This window comes from Chlamydomonas reinhardtii, chromosome 12 (genome assembly GCF_000002595.2).
Source record: "Chlamydomonas reinhardtii strain CC-503 cw92 mt+ chromosome 12, whole genome shotgun sequence".
In the NCBI taxonomy this organism is placed as follows: Eukaryota; Viridiplantae; Chlorophyta; class Chlorophyceae; order Chlamydomonadales; family Chlamydomonadaceae; genus Chlamydomonas; species Chlamydomonas reinhardtii.
In genome coordinates this window covers 5,892,489-5,906,251 of record NC_057015.1, presented here as the reverse complement: position 1 = coordinate 5,906,251, position 13,763 = coordinate 5,892,489, and the positions used below count along the sequence as shown (strand labels likewise).

Below are 13,763 nucleotides of genomic sequence, written 5' to 3'. Positions count from 1 at the left end.
CGAGGCTCCCTAGGGCCTAGGCACAGGCACCAGTTGCATCCGCCAGTTACAAGCCTATGGCATTGCGGCGGCGGCAGCTGTGTGCCCGGTGGCACTGTGGCAATCCGTCACAGCACACTATCAGCAACTCGGCGTGTGCCCATCATTGGGGAAGGGGGAGGGCAGCTCTTGCCTCTTGGGCAGCCAAGCAGGCAGCCGTTAGCCTTGGCGCAAGTTAAGTGTTATAAGTGCGCAGTCGCCTGAGCCGGTGCCTTCACCGGCAACGGCCTCATGTCTGGTCACTGACAGGAACACATCACGCACATGCACAGAGCCTGCCATGCATCCATGCATGGAGCCGCTACTGGCCACGTCTTGAGTATCCCGACCCCGTAAACACATGATACAATAGCCCCCAATGCATTACAGGCAACGTGCAGGACGGCGCGCATGCCCGCGCGCACAGCGTGCGTGCCCACAACACGCACAACCAGCACGCACAATATGTAAGGTACCATTAATTCCACCTACACACACCACACCAAGACCACACCACACTCATGTCGCACGCTCAGCTCCTCCTTGTTGTACCTTCCACGGCAGCGCCCACCCGTACATAGGAAAGTTCAGTTTAGTGGATCATGGCATGGCTTATTCCTGCGCTGACACCATATCACTGACCGCCCTCGCACACGTCCTCATCACGCTGGAACTCGCATTCCCATCTTGATGCAAGTTTCCGCCAGTTTCCCCTTCCACAGCTGCGCGTCTGCCCAACTCCCGGTTCCGTAGCAGCTGCGGCAATTCCTCTGTCTCATAGCCCACTCGCTCGGACAGCTCTTGAGGCGCAATTTCCAATCGCATCGCCTGTAGACCATTAGCTGCAGAGTTTGTGACCGCCTTGATCACGCTCACTCACCGCCCCGACCTGCTGCATCCTGCACAAAAACTCCCGATTGCCGCAAGTGCGTAGCGTCGCGGTACCGCACAATCCACACCTCCCACACAATCCCTGGCTGCGCCATCCAGCCGTGGCACCGCCCCGCCTGTGACTCCTCCAACTTCGGGCCTCTCTTCCACCTGCCCCTCACATCTGCCTCGGAGGCGGCGCCGGCATCATGCCCTCAACCAGGGCCTTGTTGCTGGTCAGCATGTGCGCCGCATGCGCCGCCATCAGGCCGACCAGCTCGGGTGGGTAGTTGAAGGCGAAGGTGGACACGAGCGGGAACTGCTGGAACGTGTCTGCGTCCAGCGGGTTAAGCCCCTCCTCCACCTGTGCGTGGGGCGGCAGCGCGGCGTTGTGGAGAGAAAGAGCACAGGCGGAGAGGGCAAGCAGCGCTGTGTGAGAAACGTGTTGGCGTGCTTCAAGACACAGACGCGCATAAACACACACACACACACATACGTATGATTGCGTAAGCTTTTCGCCTGTGACCCCGAGCACACACACACACACACGTGGTGATGGCACTGGGTGAAGAGGCGCCCACCTTGGCTGCGAAGCTGGTGCGGTCGTGATGCAGCTTGTCACGAGTGTCTGCGGGCAGCGCCTCTTCCCACTTCCTCTGCACTTCGTTGATTACCCACAGCACCCGCACCCGCCAGCCGCCAGGCACGCCCATGGCAGGGTTGGCCATCACCTGCGGTAATTTGCGGCGGGGTGACGCGGCGTGGCATGATGACTGAAAAACAAAAAGAGAACCGGGCAGCACACTCGTATGTCCATGTCTCAGCCGGTGGGCGCGCGAACACTGCGCCCAACGCGCAGCCATGACATGTGCCCACGCACCCAGCAGTTGCTTACACTTGCGCTAACATGCCACGAACCCAATCGCTTACTAGCACACATGTCTACACATGCACGCATGCCTCATGGGCGCACCTCGTACTCGTCGGCGTGCACGGCCGCCTCGCCGGCCTGGAACTTTGCGAGCAGGGCCTGGTACAGCCGCTTGTAGCCGTCGGCTCCCTCGGCAAACACCTGCCGCTGCTTGTTGAACTCGGGCCCCGCCAGACCCTTGGTGTCACGGTCGTTGCCGGGCCAGCAGCCGAACAGCTGCGAGGGGGTGGGGTCGGGCGAGGTGCGGTCAGGTGCGGCGGGCTCAGGCAGTGTGTGCAGGCGTGGAGGCGTGCGGGGATGGAGGTGTGGGTGAGTGTCGCGCAGCTGTGCGAAGGGGAAAGGCGCTGTCGGAAGAGAAGCACACTCACCCCGGGGATGTCCCTCATGTCACGTGTGAACTTCTCGTAATCCTCGATCGGGGCCCTGCGTAGAAGGAGGAGCATTCGGAAGGCAGCGTTGTCAGTGGGAGGAAGGACGAGGCCAGCCAGTGGCGTTTGCTCGCCGCACACTGGTCCTTCGTACACGGGGCGTGCGTTTGCAGACCTGTCTCTTTCATACGCGCCCGTCTCACTTGGACGCAGACAGCACGATGATGTTCGCCACACGGCGGCGCAGCGCTGGGTAGATGGCGTGGTAGTCGGAGCCGCCGCCGTCTGTGAGCTGCATCTGGTTTGTGTCCCATTCCTGTGGGCGTGAGCGGCGCGACACTTGCTCTAAGGCTGGCCTTGGTGCGCATGACTGTTGAGAGCTTAGTCTCATTACTCACAAAACGTTTCCGCTTGTTCCGCCGTGCATTCTCGTGTACCGGTATCTGCTCTCTGGCATGTTGAAAACAATCCAACGCGCCCCCAGCCCACCTGCATGTCGAACAGATCGCCGGTGTGGAATCCCAACAGCTTGTGTGCGGCGCGGCCCTTGGACGTCTTGCCCATGGCCCATTTGTACGAATTGTAGGCGCTACTGATGCCGATGGCCTGAAAATGGGCGTGCGGCGTGGGGGTGGAATGGGAGTTGAGCAATGATTCTCTGATGCTACGGTTACTTGCGTGCTCCTGCCCCCGTTCGCGCTCAGGTCCTCTGCTGGAAGTTGGCCATCGTCACTCGAGATCAACACACATGCAACCCGGCAGGTTGTGGACCGTGCGACTCCGCGCACGTACCTCGCCCAGGGACGCGGGGCCGGTGGGGCGCACGGACACGGTGAGGGCGCTGCCGGGGGCCACGGGGTGCGCCGGCTGCGTGCAAACGAGGGGGGGAAGCGAGGGAGCGCTCAGGCATGTCCTTGCTCAAACGTTCCCACGGCCTCCATACGTCGTACAATATTACCTGCGCATGCCGGCTCAACAACCAAAACACTTTCTCCATGCTTGCTGAACACACATATAGCTCTTTCTCACACCCGCCCTCTCCCACCTTCTCCGCCAGAACTGCGTTGTACCCCACCGCCTCCACCCAGCCACCGCCCAGCCGCGGCTGTGTACTGCTGTACGGCACCGGGCAGCCGCTGTACAGCGGCGTCCACTCGTACGGGTAGTACAACTGCGGGTCGTTGGGCAGCAGCAGCACCTGCAGCGGGCGGGGGCCGGGGGCGGGCGGGGGGGGGGGGGGCAAGGTCACGGCGTGCCGTCATGACACGCACTTCTATTCTTTGCGGAGGCCGGATGCGCTCTTGCGCTCTTGCGCTCGTTCCTTGGCCCGCTCACCTGGGCGATGACGAGGTAGGGCAGCTGGGGGTTGGCGAGGTGTACTTGGCCGCGGCCCACCTTGGCCCCGCGCACCGCCGTGGTGGAGTGGATGCCGCTCTGCAGCGGGGGCAGGCAGAGGGGGCAGCGGCCGGCAGGCAGCGGCCGGCCATCAGCAGCGGGTGAGAACAGGTGGCTGCATGGGTGCGGGGGTGCAGTCCTGACCATGACTGGCTGCAGCTAGAGCGCAGGGCGCAGCTTGTCCGTGGGGGAAAACCCCACGGGTGTAACCCGCATACATTCATGCAATGCATCCATGCATGTGTGCCCGCTTGCGGCATGCCGGCCGCCCTCACCTTGGTGCCGGTCATGGAGGTGGTGCTGGCGTCTGTGTCGCCCAGGCCAAAGGGCGCCAGAAAGGCCGCCGCCATGGCTCGAGTCCATGCGCGAGTCTGGACAGGGACAAGAAAAGAGCGAGGAGGAGCACCCCAGGAAGGGCAAGGGAACGGGTTTGTGGGCTGCAGAGGTTCAGTCGGGTGGAGATGAACACACACATACAGGTGAGGATGATGGAGCCGGCGGCAGGTGGGCAGCGGGTGCGGTGTGCCCCGGCCGCGCCGCCCCCTAACCCCACGCCCCAACCCCCTGCCATACTAGCCCCACGCCCACCTCCTGCACGCCGCGCTTGCTGCCGTCGTCTCCGTCCACCGCCTCCTGCAGCTGCGCCTTCACGTAGTCGATCAGCGGCTCGGCGTCGGCCATGGCAGCGCCGTAGCTGCGGCCCTTGTCGCCCACCTACACCGGGGATGGATGGGTCGGAGGGGTGCGCGCGTAGCGGCCCGGCTTATGAGCAGGGCAAGCGTACATTTAATCATGCACTTGCAATTGGGGTTGCATATGGAGCTTGTGGTCGGCTGCCCGGCCATCCGGGTCATCATCGTCCCAGCACGCACGCACGCGCCCAGTGAAGCAACAAAGTAGCGTGCTCTGTCGCGTGCTGCATGCCTCCCCGTTCGAGGCCCCACGCGATCGGTCCACGCACCCGCGCCAACGTGTCAAGGTCGCACATCTCCGGAGGGAAGTGGTGGCCCAGGAAGGTGCCGGTGGTGGTGCCGCGTGCAAAACACAGTGCCGCACCCAGCCAAGCGGAGCCTGCGTTCGCGTCGCGGCCGTCCATACATGTGATTGTTCAGCAATAAAAAGCCCGCTACCAGCGCCCGCTGGGCTCGGTATGGGGCGCGTGAGCAAGGTGTCGGGGACTCCGCGCTGGGTTGCGCCGCACCTATCACCACACCTGAGCACGTGCACAGGTACTTGACCTTGCTCAGCAGGCCCAAGTGGTTCAGAGCCCTGCACAGCAGCAACAACCGGGGAGGAGAGGCTCTAAAGTCACGGTTGATGGTATCAGAAGGGCCACGAGTGGTACGGTAGTCACCTCCAACCGTGTGCAATGCACAGATCAACACGTGTACCGTACTGATGTTTAAGGCGCCGGGGGGAGGAGGGAGGGGAGCGCCGGCACCCAGCTCCTTCCCCTCCGCACTGCACGGCCTCATGCGCCCGCCCCCACCTGAGCCAGCCTAACCCAAGGGTAGAGGCGCGGAAGCCGCCGCCACTGATGCACACGGCCGTGTCGCATTTGTCCTTCAGTACAGGCACCTCGAAGTCCTCATCACTCAGCTCGGGGAACGGCAACGTGCCGTCGCCGGCGTTGCCCACCCAAGCCTGCAATGGAGGGCGGGCTGGTCACGTGAACGTGCTCCTAGGATGAGCGGGTGGCCGGGCAGGCATACGCTTGGCCAGGCTTGGCGGGTGGGTATGTAGGCGGGAGGGCTGTGTGCATGCGTTGCGTTAGGTGAAGTCATGGCGACTGGCACCCCTGGCGGCTGGCCTCCTCCCACTGCGCAGGCGCCGTCCGCACACACCTTGACTTTGATAGCATCCTTTGGCTTCGCCGCTTCTTGCGGGGGCGCCAAGGCCACATCCGCGGTGGCCCCCGCCTCAGCCGCGGCTGGCGCAGGGCCCCCCCGCTCCGCAGCAGCAGCAGAGTTAACCGCTGCGGATGCTTTGGCGTCCGGGATTGCCGGTGCCTCCGCTCGAGAAGCTCCACAACCCATACCAGGCCTGGGAACAATGGCAGATAACGGCGACGTCAAGCGAGGGCGAAAGGTTGCGTGCGGCTGAAAAGTGACCAGCGCACAGAAGGTGTCCACAGCATATTGTATTTGGGTTCATAGGTTCATATGCTTACGTAGTTAGGGTCCAAGGCCCTTCTCTCGACTGGACGAGAACACGCGTTACTTCTAAGAGGGATGGTAAGCGAGCGCGTATGTAGTTATCTAGTCATTTGGTGCAACTGGCACATATGCAAAATGTTCTCAAGTGCTACACCGAAAGCCGTTGAACGTTAATGAGGAAGTTCAGGGGCACTCGAATCTTAACTCAGAGAATGGCAGTCGTCGCCATGCGGTTGGGTGCGATGTCAACGCGCCCCCGCTGGGGTGCGCCCTCCCCTGTCGGGGTTTCCTGACAGTGCGCGCCGTGGTAACTTGCCAGGAGCTCAAAGGCTCCTCGACTTGGCAAATGTGGCACGACTGAACAACGGCAGCGAAAAAGTGTGCCCGCATAACCGGTAACTTCCCAGACTGGAACGAGCAGGGCCCGGCGTAAACTGCATCCTTTACCTCGAGCCAGCACGTCGTGTGTAGGCCTGGGGGGGGGTTCGAGTTTGGGGTTCTGAAGCTATGTAGAACCGCGGGTACGCCTGGATACGCTTACGAACGTAGGTGTTTGCCGTCGAAGTGCGGAGATATGTGAACGCTGCGCGGCCAAGGAGAGCTGCTGGAAGCAGGGGTCGTAGCTGGCAGGCAGTGGAGGAGGGCAAGGTCAACGTACACGGAGTTGCCCCGAGTTGCATTGGACACTGTGCACTTGTGGAAGGTGCCCTAGGGTGCAGACCAGGGGTGCAGACCAAGCCGTGGGTGCAGCAGGTAGGGCTGACCGCGAATGGTGGTGGCTGGTGTAGCATGATCTGCGGACGACCCGCAACTTGTCTGGGCAGGTGCGTGCCGATTGCGGGGGTCGCGGAATCTGGGGGCGGGGACGGGGCCATCGTGGGCGGGAGCATGCGTGTCGCGCCAGCGTCCTGGCCAGTAAAGGACTGCGTAGGGCATTATCGTTGCGAGTGTGGTAATAAGATACTCCACGCTTCACGAAAGCACAAAATGGAAGTCGCTGGAGATCCCAACCTAGCGGATTCCTCGTCGCAAATACCTCGTCGCCTTGCGGAGTTCGAGTCACCTTGGAACAAGCTAACACCCGAGCTGCATCTGCGTGTTGCTAACTACTTGCCGGTATCGGATGTGGTCATGGGGCTCAAGCTGAGCTGCAAGGACGCGGCTGCATGCCTCCGCGAGGACTACTCCACGATCCAGCTTGCGGCGAGACCAGCACAGAGGCGCCAACCCAATCATCTTAATCCAGTCATATCGGCCTCGCCCTGGCCCGCTTGGCAGTTCGTGGCGCATTGGGGCCGGCCCGAGCCCTGGCGACTGCTCACCCTCCGCCAGCGCCAGCGCCTGCTGTGCCTCGCCGCCAGCAGCGGGGACGCACCCAGCTTGGACGCGGCTCTGGCGCACTGCGGCTGCAGCTTGAGCAGCGAGGTGCTGATTTCGGCAGCAGCAGCCGGGTGCACGGCGGCCTGCAAGCGGCTGCTGGAGGAGGGCTGCGAGGCGGACCTCAACGCCGCCTGCGCCGCGGCAGAGGCGGGCCACCGACACCTGTGCGCGTTGCTGTGGTCCAAGCGCTGCTGGGACCATACATTCCTTGACGGGGACGGCGGCGGCGACGGCCCGGATGCAGAGGACTTGGCGCGTGTGGCGGAGGCTGCCTGCGCCGGCGGCCACGCGCACGTGCTGCAGTGGCTAGAGATGCACGAGGGCCTGTACGACGATGCCGAGCGCTGGGGCCGGGAGTACCGACGGCAGGAGATCAACGAAGGCCTGGCGGCGGCGGCGGCGCGCGGCGGCCACGTGCCACTGCTGCAGCAGCTGCTGGCCAAGCTGCCGCAGCCCCAAGCCGGCTCGGGGCAGGACATCAATTGGTCCCGCCTGCTGTGTGACGTGGCGCTGGGCTGCCCGCTGCCCGTGCTCCGCGAGCTGGCCGGCCGGTGGCGGCAGCTCGAGCCGCCGCAGCCGCGGCAACAGCAGCAGCAACAGCAACAGCTGCAGCTGGGTGCGCAGAGGGGCGGTGGCGTCGGCCGTGACATCCTGCTGCGCGCACTGGGCAGCCACACGCCCGACTGGCGGGACAAGGCGGAGTGGGTGCTATCGCGGCGGTCCGAGCTGCTGGCGGCGGCCACGACCGGTCCGGGCAGCGCCTTGCGGCCGGATGGTGTCGGTGGCTACGACTGGGCGGCCGCGCAGCCCGACTATGAGCAGCGGCTGCGATACCTGGTGACGGACAAGGGCGCGCGGTCGCTGCCGGCGGAGGCGGCGGAGGCGGCAGCCGCGGCGGGCGACGTGGGCGCCTTGCGCTTCCTGCTGGAGGAGTGCGGCATGCGGCTGCCAGACACATGCGTCTCCGGGGCCGCGCAGTGCGGACAGCACGCGGTGCTGGAGTTCCTGCGGGGCCGCGGGCAGCTGCCGAGCTACAGTGGTGGCGGCCGCACCCTTAATGCGGGCGAGGCGCCGGTGGGCGTGTTGGCGGCGGCGGCGGTGGTCGCGGCAAGGGATGCGCGGCACGCGGGTTACGCGATGAGCCACGCATACCAGGAACGTGACTTCTGGTCTCGCGTCTTCAGTCAGGCCGCAAGCCAGGGCGCCGACGTCACCACGCTGCGCTACCTGCATGAGGCGCTGGGGGCGCAGGTGCAGCTGAGGTGCATTGCCCAAGCCGGATCTCTGGAGCAGCTGGAGTGGGCGCTCGGCGTGGCATTGGCGGGTGGGGACGCAGCGCCGCCGCAGCTGGTGAGCTGGCTGGGGCCGGGGCTGGGGCCGGGCCTGGGGCTGGGGCTGGGGCCGGCGCCTGTGTGGATCCCCTGCAGGCGTCGGTTGCTGCGGGGCCGCCGCTGTTGCTCCGCCAGGGTTCCAGCGTGGGGTTGCAGCCGTGACTACGCCCCCAGCACGTGTTGCCACAGTGCCACGCCCGATGTGCTGGGGTGGACGCCCGGGTATGCCACCCCGCACGCGCATTGCGCCCGCTCACTCATCCGCACCGCGCCCGCTCACTCCTGTCGCCCACACACGCTGTTGCCGCAGGGTCCGGCGCCTGGAGCGCTGCTGCAAGCGGCCCTGGACAGCGGCAACCTCGTGGCCGCCGCTCTGCTGCATGCGCGTGGCCTGGCGCCTGCGCCGCTCGCTGTGAATGAACTGGTTCGCCTCTGCGACAAGTACGCCCACGATTCGGGTGGTTTCGGCGCCCTGCGCTGGATCCTGGATCAGTTGCGGAACGGGCACGGGCAGGGGGGCGGGCAGACGGCAGCGGACAAGTGTTCCCCGGTCACGGGAAAAGGGGGAGTGGCGGGTGATGCAGGCCCAGGCGCAGCAGCGGCGGCGGGCGCAGCAGCAACGGCCGGCAGTGCAGAGGCTGCCAGTTGCAGGGCCGCGTCGGGCCTCACCGATGCGGAGTGGGCCGAGGTGCTCCTTGCGGTGGGGGTGGCTGGACTGCTGCACGGCCGCTTCTCTACGAACCAGTGGGAGTGGCTGCGAGCCGCCTTCCTCGCCAGCCCTGTGTCGCCGCACGCCACGGCCGCGTCCACGGCTCAAAGGTTCGCGGGCTGGGTGGCGCGGGACCTCATCAGAAGGCGCATGCATGCACTGGAGGAGGAGCCGGTGGGCTCCGCCGGGTCGGGGCACACGGAGGCCGCGGCTGCGGAGAAGGCGGCGCGCTTGGAGCGGGAGCGGGTGGCGGGCGTGATGGAGGTGCGGGCGGCGGCAGTGGCAGGTGTGGAGACGAGCTTCCGAGACGGAGCGCAGAGGGAGGACAAGTGGATGGCGGACGCGGATGCGCAGGCCGAGAACGAGGCGGCCATGTACGATGACGCGGGCTATAACACCGATCGTGACGATATCGATGACGACGACCTTGGCGACCCCTTTTATCCGTACTAGCTCCTCGGGTGCGTGAGTGGCGCGCGCACGTGGCCGGCAACACGCTAGCAGGCCCTGTGGCTTTCACGCAGTCCGTTGAGGGTTTGAGTGCGGAGATGCAGGTTGAGTGGTTGTGTGGGCTGGGTGGGATCTGAAGCGTGTGCACTCCAGCAGCTGTGCGCAATGGAAATGGCCACAGCAGCCGTGCAAGGCATTCCGGCAGACTTTTAAGGGCGGGTTGGGGTGTTTGTGCATGCGCGTATGTTGGAGGTGGCAATCGGACGGAAACGATGTAAGCTTGGGTGCAGGCCTGTGCACTCCTTTCCAGGGCCTGGGGTAAACGGTCAGCGTGTACAAACTAACAAACAACCACGCAACCTCAGCATCTCGCTCACCCCAAGCATGGTCGGCGGTGGGTTGTGGGACGGCCCACTGAAGTATTGCAAATACACGCACGTCTGCACAATTGCACTGCCGTCAATGGACGCTCCTTTGCGGCACAAATCCAAATTCATTTTAAACCATGGACATTCACAAAGCACACGGCGCACAGCCCAAAGCGCCACAAGCTGGATTAGACCAACACGCTTGGCCGTTGCCCAACCTGACAAGCCACACCTGCAAGCCATCCGCATGATCATGTCGACCCAGCTCGCTGCAACAACAAGCCCAAGCATGACTGCACCCCTCATCACCGACTTGGCTCACTCTTCACCCCTTCACCGTTTCGCTTGCACGTGTATGCCGTACATCCATACACCGTTTGCCCAGGGCGCCCGGAGCGTGAGGACTGCGCACCAGCAAACCTTCTGAGCCAGCCAGCACGATCATCGGGTCGGGATGTCAGCCATCACAACGGGAACTCGTCTTTCATCCCCTCTGCTCTTGCTTGTCCTAGATCACAACACCGTGTGCCCAGTGCGCCACCAGAACAACACCCCCGTAGCCGACCCTCCCACCGCGTCCCACACACGCCGCGTTGGCACTACCAACACTGCAGCGTGTGCGTGCAGGCCTGCCGGAAGAGTCATCATTTGAAGTAGTAGATGAGCACGCTGTAGGCAAGCAGCAACGCCAGCGCGCACACGTTGGCGAAGTAGGAGGTGGGATTGACCTTCATCTGATACAGGTGGTGGTCGGCGGGGCCCTGGAAGCCGCGCACCAGCATGGCCTGCGTGCAGACACGTCGGAGCGCGGGCGCGCGAGCGAGCAGCAGGAATACCGTAAACAGGAAGGACACGCATTCCATGCTGCGTCATAGCCTATGTGTGTGTACCGTATTAGTAAAAGCAACAGAACGAAGCCCGCCCAGACGGCGTCGGCGTGTGTGTGTGTGTGTGTGTGTGTGTGTGTGTGTGTGTGTGTGTGTGTGTGTGTGTGTGTGTGTGTGTGTGTGTGTGTGTGTGAACGGATGATCAACTTGCGCGATGAGAGCAGGAACCCAGCCGGGACACGGGTTGAGCTGCACACCGCACCACCCATCGTCCAGCCCCACCCCGTATACCATTCCCAGACCAACCCTACCCGGGCACACACGCACCCACAGACCTGCGCGATGTTCTCGCTGCGCTGGAACAGGTTCCCGAACAGCCGCACACACAGCCGCCCCGCCATGTTGAGGCTGCCGGCGCCGCCCTGAGCCTCCCAGTTGATGCCGCGAGCCGCCAGGCCCAGGGACAGGTTGCGGATCTGCATGCGTGCGCACGTGCGTGCGTGCGTGTGTGTGTAGGTGTAGGTGTGTTTATGACATGTTGGGCTTCTGCTGCAGGTGTTTTGGCTGTTGTGCGTGGCCCCTGGCACACACGGACTTGCTGCAAACTTGCTCCCCATCCGCCGCCGCCTATCACCTACACCCCGCTGCCCCTGTCTGGCTGCCCTGCGCATGCCCCTGCCCCGCCCCGCCCCGCCCTCTACAACCCGCCTCCCTCCGCCGCCACATCCACCGCCCCTCCGTACCTCCCGCCCCACGCTCCCGCCCCTCTCACCTCCTCGAACACCAGCGACATGAACCGCAGGCTGAGTAGCAGCGTCATGGCCACCTCCTCCACCGGCACACGCAGCCACCGCAGCGGCGCCAGCCACCACCGCAGAGCTGCGCGGACGGATGATGCGGTCACGCGAGTCGAGGGGGCAGGGGCACGGGGAGTGGTTAGTTCCGGTATTGGCACAGCAGGAAGAACAGCGCTAATCCCTGCGCCAGCCCCGCCGCACGAACCTTTATAGTCGTTGCCTTCGGCCCCAAGTGCAAACCCAAACTCACCCACGGCCATCTCCTCGCCGGGCGTGGTGACCAGGCAAAGCGAGGCCGTCTGCCACACGGGTGCAATACAGGAGCAACCAGTCAGGCAAGTGTCCGTGCAAACACACGGTACAGAATGTATTTAAGAGGCCATGCAACCCGCCGGCCACCGCCCAGCAGTACCCGCCGGCCTATTGCCCGTCGCCCTGAGTGGCCCCATCACCCTGTTGCCCCCAGCACCCTGCTGCCCCGGCCCGGGCACCTGCAGTGCCGAGAAAGTGAGGCTGGAGGCGGTGATGGCCAGGTTGAGGGAGCGGTGCGTGACGGTGATGGGGCCCACGTGTAGCAGCACGTACTGGTAGCCGGTGGCGGGGATGGCGGGCAACGACTCCAGCAGCAGGGGCGGCGCGCGCGTCTGCAGGCGGGGCGGGGCAGTGGGCGGGTGCCCGGCATATGACTGCGGTGCTGAGGCGGTGGCGCGGGTCACAGCAAGCGCGGCGCGGCGCGGCGTGGCGCGGCACCCAGGCAACACGCCGAGAGGACTAGGTGGGGCGGCGCCCTGCTATGGCTTCGGCCGTGAGGCCTGAACAACTGGCGGTGGCCCCGGTGCTTGCACAGCCCCAAGGGCACAGCACCAGCACCCTCCTCCTGCCACTGTCCGATATTAAGTTCTCAAACCCTTCCAGGCGATGCCCCCGGCCATGCTCCTCCAGCACCATTACAACCATCGCTACCAGCACCCAGCACCAGCACCGCTACCACTACCACCACCGCTACTAGCACCCTGCCCCGCCCGCCTGCCCGCCCGCCCGTCCGCGCCCACCTGCAGCAGCGGCGGCACGCTGTCCGCCAGCAGCAGTGTGGTCATGAAGATGAAGCCGCACAGCAGCGCCAGTCGCCGCAGCTGGCTCTGCCACAGCCGCTCCGGGAAGTTGGCCATGGTCACGAGCGCCACAGAGCCGCTGATAGCCAGGCGGATGGCGGGCGAGGCGCGGGCTATCATCAGATACAACGCCACCAGCCACACCTGTGGAGCGGCGGCGCGGTTGCGAGGTGTTAGGTGGCGAAGTGGTGGGTTGTGCTGCGCAGTGTGATGTTGTGTGTTGCGGTGTGTGATGGGCTGTGATGCGTGGTTGTGTGCGGTGCGGTATGTGGTGCGGAGGGTGGGGGATGGGCGGCTGGTGGCAGGTGGCAGCGCAGGGACTGGGGAGCGGGGAGTGCTTGGCGTGGCGTGGGCTTGGGCTTTGGTTGGCGCCGCGATGACCCCACCCGGCCCCACCCAGCCCAGCCCAGCCTGGGTCCGCCTGGTCCCGACCTAGGAGGCCTCAAACCCCCTGAGCAGGGGCGCACGCCGCCGCCTGACGCCGCCGCCTGCACAGCACACCTGCTTGATGCGGGCGTCAATTCGATGGAGGAAGGTGACCGGCGAGGGAACAAATGAGCTGCGAATGGAAGGCAGAGGGCAGGGGAGCGAGGCAGGAAAATCAAGGTGACGGCGTCGAGGTGCCCAGCCACGGTGGCATAGGCGCGTGCGCCCCTTGTCCCCATAATCAGAACGGCGTGTCACCGCTGCAAGGTCCTTGCCTGTACGGAACGTTTGATATCCCTAGCACGCCGTTAAGGATTTGCTGCTGCATAGGCGTCTTCTGCGGCTTTGCGCCATCCTTGCCCGGTCCACCGCCCGCCGACGCCGCGGCAGCTGCGCTACTCTTGACAGCTAATGGCAATCGGTCATATGATCTCCGTTGTAGCCGTAATGGGTATTGAATGCGTGCGCTGGAGCAACCTGGTGCACCGTTCGGCACATGCAGGTTCGATGGACAACGCTGGGCCATAGTTAATGCGTCTTTTGAAACGTCATGTCAGCAAACTGCGATAGAAATTGGGGCTTGCGACCGGAAAACCGAATTGGACCTGGATTCATTGAAGACCGT

At 64.5% G+C, this 13,763-nt stretch overlaps 3 protein-coding genes across 3 annotated transcripts; 1 reads left to right on the top strand and 2 right to left on the bottom strand.

Moving 5' to 3' along the window:
* Positions 1-34: 34 nt before the first annotated feature.
* CHLRE_12g534050v5 (uncharacterized protein) lies at positions 35-6,280 on the bottom strand. Its single transcript, XM_043068613.1, has 16 exons — positions 5,753-6,280; positions 5,427-5,625; positions 5,072-5,226; positions 4,796-4,851; positions 4,544-4,653; positions 4,171-4,296; positions 3,858-3,953; positions 3,523-3,621; positions 3,233-3,385; positions 2,980-3,054; positions 2,677-2,793; positions 2,391-2,503; positions 2,188-2,242; positions 1,862-2,035; positions 1,470-1,619; positions 35-1,252 (listed from the first exon to the last, which is right to left on the bottom strand). Exons 2-16 carry the CDS (start codon positions 5,616-5,618, stop codon positions 1,067-1,069), a joined length of 1,857 nt encoding a protein of 618 aa, XP_042918708.1. The 5' UTR covers positions 5,619-5,625; positions 5,753-6,280; the 3' UTR covers positions 35-1,066.
* Positions 6,281-6,690: 410 nt separating this feature from the next.
* Positions 6,691-9,898, top strand: CHLRE_12g534000v5 (uncharacterized protein). The gene is made up of 2 exons (XM_043068612.1): positions 6,691-8,468; positions 8,760-9,898. The coding sequence occupies exons 1-2, from the start codon at positions 6,726-6,728 to the stop codon at positions 9,609-9,611; spliced, it is 2,595 nt and encodes an 864-aa protein (XP_042918707.1). The 5' UTR covers positions 6,691-6,725; the 3' UTR covers positions 9,612-9,898.
* A 20-nt stretch (positions 9,899-9,918) lies between these two features.
* Positions 9,919-13,710, bottom strand: CHLRE_12g533950v5 (uncharacterized protein). The gene is made up of 8 exons (XM_001692951.2): positions 13,414-13,710; positions 13,214-13,271; positions 12,653-12,856; positions 12,092-12,244; positions 11,851-11,899; positions 11,576-11,682; positions 11,139-11,279; positions 9,919-10,761 (listed from the first exon to the last, which is right to left on the bottom strand). Exons 1-8 carry the CDS (start codon positions 13,662-13,664, stop codon positions 10,621-10,623), a joined length of 1,104 nt encoding a protein of 367 aa, XP_001693003.2. The 5' UTR covers positions 13,665-13,710; the 3' UTR covers positions 9,919-10,620.
* Between the last annotated feature and the right edge of the window lie 53 nt (positions 13,711-13,763).

What these genes read in the sequence shown, in the direction of transcription:
- CHLRE_12g534050v5 (XM_043068613.1), bottom strand. Translation starts at nt 5,618, where the DNA reads ATGGGTTGTGGAGCTTCTCGAGCGGAGGCACCGGCAATCCCGGACGCC. An exon ending in AGGATGCTATCAAAGTCAAG is followed by an intron (nt 5,227 to 5,426) that starts GTGTGTGCGGAC and finishes CCTCCATTGCAG; the next exon opens with GCTTGGGTGGGCAACGCCGG. An exon ending in CCTCCATGACCGGCACCAAG is followed by an intron (nt 3,622 to 3,857) that starts GTGAGGGCGGCC and finishes CCCCCGCTGCAG; the next exon opens with AGCGGCATCCACTCCACCAC.
- CHLRE_12g534000v5 (XM_043068612.1), top strand. Translation starts at nt 6,726, where the DNA reads ATGGAAGTCGCTGGAGATCCCAACCTAGCGGATTCCTCGTCGCAAATA. An exon ending in ACGCAGCGCCGCCGCAGCTG is followed by an intron (nt 8,469 to 8,759) that starts GTGAGCTGGCTG and finishes CTGTTGCCGCAG; the next exon opens with GGTCCGGCGCCTGGAGCGCT.
- CHLRE_12g533950v5 (XM_001692951.2), bottom strand. Translation starts at nt 13,664, where the DNA reads ATGGCCCAGCGTTGTCCATCGAACCTGCATGTGCCGAACGGTGCACCA. An exon ending in ATATCAAACGTTCCGTACAG is followed by an intron (nt 13,272 to 13,413) that starts GCAAGGACCTTG and finishes TTCCATTCGCAG; the next exon opens with CTCATTTGTTCCCTCGCCGG. An exon ending in CGGCGAGGAGATGGCCGTGG is followed by an intron (nt 11,683 to 11,850) that starts GTGAGTTTGGGT and finishes CCGTCCGCGCAG; the next exon opens with CTCTGCGGTGGTGGCTGGCG.